This window comes from Leptinotarsa decemlineata, unplaced genomic scaffold (assembly GCF_025532065.1).
Source record: "Leptinotarsa decemlineata unplaced genomic scaffold, Ldec_3_MD MMD2_tig00001393_RagTag_RagTag, whole genome shotgun sequence".
NCBI classification, from domain to species: domain Eukaryota; kingdom Metazoa; phylum Arthropoda; class Insecta; order Coleoptera; family Chrysomelidae; genus Leptinotarsa; species Leptinotarsa decemlineata.
This window is the reverse complement of record NW_027412562.1, coordinates 8,955,574-8,961,421: the sequence shown is the minus strand read 5'-3', so window position 1 is coordinate 8,961,421 and position 5,848 is coordinate 8,955,574. Positions and strand designations below refer to the sequence as shown.

Here is a 5,848-nt window from a genome sequence, read left to right as displayed (position 1 = left end):
TGTGTGTATATATATGAACTGTTCCTGTGTTATGAATACTTCATAATATCTCAGTTGAGTGAATTCCTTGACAAATCAAATGTTCTTTTTCATATTGTTAATTGTTTTTTCCTAGTATAAACATTGTTTGTTTCTAAGGAAAATAATTTGTTTCAATATCAATGATTCTGCTTATTATGCCATGAAAATATTTCAGAAAAAGTCAATACACTATTTTCACATACATTCAGAGTGTTTGAAGATGAAAAAGAAATGTTTTCCTTCAATTGGAAGTTCTATCGATCTGCGAAGTTTAATGTGTGACGCGTATGTCACGATCTGAAGAAAAATAACATTGTACTTTTTTTTTAAACCCAAAGGCATTTTTTAGTAGCAAAATAAAAAAGTTGCGGGATTTTTTCAAGGACAAAACACAAGCACTACAGCAAAAACCTTAAGGCGTTCTAAGAGCGGTGCCTGTACGACAGTAGCGAATCACGTTTTATTTGAATCGCTGGAGATTAAATTTATTCAGAAATAAATTTGGAATAAAAAGACATAACTAATAACAAAAGGTCATTTATTTGATCACCTCAATCATAAACCCTTTAAGATTTCGATCGATGGTTATAAAAAAATACCTATATTTCTATCAGTTACATCTGATGCTATCACATTTGCAGTACATTATTAATTTTTGTTAAATTCTGTAAAATATCTAACACATTTCTTATGTACACTATATACAAATAAATAAAGCTCTATACAATATTGCATCATTGGAATAAAAAACTACTAATACGGCCTCCAAACAGCCTTGATTGCACCAACTGTCGCGGATGATTTGAGTTTGGTATTCAAAGAGTTCGAATTCGAGCAAATAGGCTTAACGGTCCTAGAAATAAGCGATTTTTGTTCACTTTTGGCGGGCTCCTTGTCCTGCACGGTGGAGTCGGGATGCTGGATCTCTTGCAAAAGAACACTAGCGGGCTTGATGGGTAAAAACGCGGATTTAACAACATCAATATCTTCTTCAGAATCTTCCGAAGCAGACCCAGAACTTTGGTCCATGGTAGAGTGTATCCTGGTTTCTTGAGCATTAATGGAAAGCTGAGGACTACTGCTCTGACTATTCGAAACGGGGGATATCCTCATACTGAGCTGGTCCAAAGGGTTAGTCATTGCGTGCCGTAGGTGCATGTCGAAACCAGGCAGTTTGGTGAGGTCTTGAGGAAACGGCGGTATTGTTGCCGGTACATAGTTTGGCCCATGATGAAAACTAGCTGGGAGGGTGGGTTGGGGTTGGGCGTAGAAGTCATGGGGTGGCGGGAGACTGGAAGCTAATGGAGGACCTGAAAAAGAATATGAAACGTTAGTAACAAGTTATTTCGAGGAGTTATTTGATATTATCGAGACGTCAAACGACAAAATCAAATGAATTACACACCCCTAAACTTTATATTGGCCAAACAGGCAAAACCTTTCCCCTAAAGAATAAAAGATCATACAAGTAGTAAAGATCATTACTACATTACAGAGGGTCAAAAGTTCAACTACGGCTAAGGCGTATTACATTTGGAAGAGAACGGTTTGGAACTCATTATTTTGGATTGGTAGATTCAAAAATTCGGAAAAATTACTTGGATTCTCCTCTTCTGTTGATTTTATTTGCTGATGTGGAACTGAACTGCAATACGAATTGCAGTCCAGTCTCACTTTTTGAATTCCCTAACATGAAAATTGACGGGAGAGACAAAAAATCAGTTTAAAAGAAAGGTTTTTGCCGAGACAAATCGTAGTTTACCAGTTTAAAGGAGTGGCGGAAACGTTATGAAAAGAGGCTAGACTTCAAAGAACATCACTTTGTAAAATAAATAATTCGCAAAAAAATTCGTCACTATTCTCAACAAGGGTAATTATTGGTCATCCCCTGTATTGGATAATCGGATTAGAGTACAAAATGAAAAATTTCCCTTATTGGGGGTTTACTTTCTTAAGACTACCCAAAATTATCGAAACAAGAAATTAATTTTGACGAGGAGTTATTTAGATAAATTAAAATTCTCTTCTCAAATCAATTTAGATAAGCAGATTAAAATCCCACAAAATACAATCTTCTGGAATGAGACATAATTTATTCAATGGGTCCATTCAAAACTCTACGAATTTTGCAACCTATAGACAAAGATTTGTGAATACATTTAACATCAAAAGGAAAATATCTAGAAATTAATATTTAGAAACAAATTCTTTCTGCTTTTTCAATTTAATTTTTATGTCATTAATATAGATAAAATAACTGGCAGAACGATAAACAACTTATATCATTAAAAACTCAAAGAAGGGTACATATTTGAAGTGAGAATATTCCTTTCAGATAAAAATTGCAATGAAGAACTCATATGAAATAACTATTCACCACTGTGAGTATTGAATGGTAGAAAAAATATGTATTCTTGCCCACAAAAATAATGAAAAATAAAAGATTCCATTTGTGGAATAATTATAGGTAGTTGCAATAAATATCAAAACTATTCAATTTTTTTCCTTTCCTTGGAAGTTAATTGATATATTGATGGACAATTGTTTACGTAGCTGATTTTTTTAATGAAATATCAAATATCATTAAAAATTTCAACAAATGTCAAATTGTTTTTATAATCATTGAAAATTGTTGGTAGGAAAATGTTTCCGATTATAAAAAAATACGTTTTTTATTAATGAAAAATATGAGCTCATGTGGCGAGTTATAGAACACCCAAGTTTTAGATTACACGAAAATGTATCAATGTGTATTTTCTCGAAATAATTTTCACTCAATTCACACTAATTTTCCAAATATACAAGAATGATAGTCATTTCAATTATTAGAATTTGAATACTATGAAGATTTCAAATTTTGAGACTAACTTGAAGCAATCGAGAATTTTTGTTATTGCCTTGAATAAAATTCCCTAAATTGACAATTGTGAATAATTTTATTTGATGTGTTTTAATATTGATTCTTCTTGTCTAATATTAGTATGGATTTGATAGATTTTACTTCCTCATTCTGAAAGTAACATGTTTGAAAAATCTCATTCCAGAAGTTGACCCCTGAATAATTTTGCAACTATAAAACTTTTTAAGTGTCTGCCCTTACCTTTCACTAGGGGTTGATGTACATTAGGTTGTTGATGCTGAAGATTTGTCGTTCTCCTGAGGTAATCGGGCAGGGCATAAGTCAAGTATGCTGTATCCAGCCACCCTTGGTGGAGAAGGAAGGGGTTGAAGCCACCAGGCAGTCCTGGCAACCCATATCCATATTGGTAATCTAGAAAAAGAACACCAGTTAAGTACCTCTTGAAACATTATCCGTGTTTACAAATCCCGAAAATTTTAAACAAAAGTAAATTCCCCAAATGCAAGACACATGCTCAATAAAATGGATTCCAGTGTTTTAATTTGATCGCAATAACCATAAAACTGACATTTTCTTGGCTGAGGATTTGATATGCCGACAAACCTTCGTGACTATTAAATTTTTCATGTGTTTACACTGACAGCATATGTTTATGTATTGTTTTGGTTGTTTATCAAACATAAAAAGACGTTAAACGGTCGTTATTGGCTTGTTGGCTGGTTTACAAAGAGATTCTGATGTTTTATTTTTAGACGAGTTCAACGGAATACTCACTAGATTTCGTTCGTGGCTCCCTCGGGCCGTCCACGGTTACTTTGATGGCCTTGTTGTAAGTCGCCATTTGGTGATAGGGCAAAGATCCGATGGTAATGGTGAGAGTGAAGCTTTTTCCTCTTCCTGATCTCCCAACGAAGCGGAGGTCGTTGAATTTCGCTACTTGACCTCTCATGACCGATGTGCAATTTCGGAGTTCCGCACAGTAGTTTTCGTCATTACCAGCCTTGAGGGTGACCACAGTCCCATCTGGTACGTCGTCCAGAGCTACAACCTTGAAGGCGATAGGCAAACTTTTGTTGGACCGCCAGTGGACTGGCAAGATACTGCATAAGATAGCAGGGCTGCCAGTTTGGACCAGCTCCCCGTGGTACTCCTGAAGAGTTTCCTGTACAGAATTGTACATATCCATTATAGCTGTGTTGCTGTTCGGCAGATGCATTTAGTCCACACTCACAAAACAGTTTATATAAAACACCACGTAAACTTTCTTCAACTATCCAAGTTCCAACACTTCCAAACTCGTGAGAAATACTGATTCAAAACTTTTTCACAACTGGATATTAACGTTCGGGTATCACCCCCTCCTACTACTTCAAAGGAGGGTAGTTTTTAAATAGCTAGACCGACGAGGAAAGAGAAGCGTCGAATTACTGGATTACGGCACAGGTAGGACAGAGAGGGCAGATGTCTATGCGTTTGGGCAAAGTTTTATAATATCTCGTCGACAGAGAGAAGCTTCTGCGACGCCCGATTGGTGGGAGCGAGAAACGGAAATCTTGTTGACTAGTCATGGAGGGAGAAAAAATTATTTGCCGCTAGTGAATGAAAGAGGGTGTGATTGTCGACAAACGCTAGAGTGAGATATAATTTTTGGTTTACACAGGACAGAGTCGGCTTGTAAATCTTTTCAATGAAAGTTTGTCTTAGATATTATACGGTTAGATTCATGGGCTTTCGGGCAATTTTACCGTGAAATATTGCATTGTGGGTGAATTTTGGATTGTAAATAAGGTGTGCCGTTTTCGAAATGGAATAATAGAAATTGGAATTGTTTGCACACTTATAACGGGTTGTTTTGTTGGCTTTCCTGGGAAATGCTTTCACTTTTATAGCGATGGGTCGTGCTTAGATGGTAAATCATCAAGTTTGTTGGTAGATTACAAATGATGAAAGCCAAGAAAAGTACATATATTGAATATGTTCAAATAATATTATAGCTTTTCATTCTCATGTCAACTGATTTATTACTTCTAGAAACTGTATTTCCAAGTGGGAAAAATCATTGCTCACAGACTGCCAGATTTTAAATTAAAATCAAGCTTCGAGATGATGAAATTTCAACTTTTAACAAAATGGTGGTCATTAGTGATATGCAGGAAGTATCACGAAAACTAAATTCATGACATTTTCATGAAGTGAAAAATATCAACCAAAATTTGATGAAATAAAAATTCATAGTTCGAAATGTTTACAGATACAGTTTCAGAAATGCAATTGCACTCTTGATTTAAACAGAACCCCAGAAATAAAATAATTTGGAATTTATGTAGATTGTTGCCTGAAGTCGAAGAAACATTCAGTTGAGTTAACAAAAAAATTAAGAAAATGTCTCTATAGGTTCAGGCTTCTGAGAAATATATTTGAAGTGAAAACGCTAATGATATTTTATCACATGCATTATTCTCCAATATTATGACCTATTCATAAATATGCAATAAAAATAATTTTTAAAAAACTTTTCAGATTTCTATCAAAAGTTTAATTCAGAAAATATTTCATTTTGAATCTCAAACAAACATTTTACAAAATCAGTACCATCTATATAAAAAACATTTTGCAAATACTGACATACCTATTAAAACATCAGTATAATACAAGATCAAAGACCAGTGAATGCTTTCAAATTGCTAAGTGAAGTCTACATTTAATGCAACAACACTGCAAATGTATTGGTTATAAAATTTTCAATATAATTCCAGAGAACAACAGCATATAAAAAAATATTACACTATTGGATATTAGATACCAAATAGTGAGAAAATTTAAAATGTGCTCACATTGAAATAATTCAGTTCAACAGATAATTCATTTCACACTCATTCATAATAAAATACTATTATTGATAAATTTCTTCATTCCAATTAATTTTTCATGAACAATATCACGTATCAACAGTTAACATAATCAGGG

The 5,848-nt window shown here is 34.1% G+C and overlaps 1 protein-coding gene across 1 annotated transcript; it reads right to left on the bottom strand.

Moving 5' to 3' along the window:
• Positions 1-563: 563 nt before the first annotated feature.
• Positions 564-4,364, bottom strand: run (segmentation protein runt). Its single transcript, XM_023169852.2, has 3 exons — positions 3,656-4,364; positions 3,122-3,292; positions 564-1,331 (listed from the first exon to the last, which is right to left on the bottom strand). Exons 1-3 carry the CDS (start codon positions 4,095-4,097, stop codon positions 775-777), a joined length of 1,170 nt encoding a protein of 389 aa, XP_023025620.2. The 5' UTR covers positions 4,098-4,364; the 3' UTR covers positions 564-774.
• Positions 4,365-5,848: the final 1,484 nt, after the last annotated feature.

What these genes read in the sequence shown, in the direction of transcription:
- run (XM_023169852.2), bottom strand. Translation starts at nt 4,097, where the DNA reads ATGCATCTGCCGAACAGCAACACAGCTATAATGGATATGTACAATTCT. An exon ending in GGAGCCACGAACGAAATCTA is followed by an intron (nt 3,293 to 3,655) that starts GTGAGTATTCCG and finishes TTCTTTTTCTAG; the next exon opens with ATTACCAATATGGATATGGG. An exon ending in ACATCAACCCCTAGTGAAAG is followed by an intron (nt 1,332 to 3,121) that starts GTAAGGGCAGAC and finishes ATTCTTTTTCAG; the next exon opens with GTCCTCCATTAGCTTCCAGT.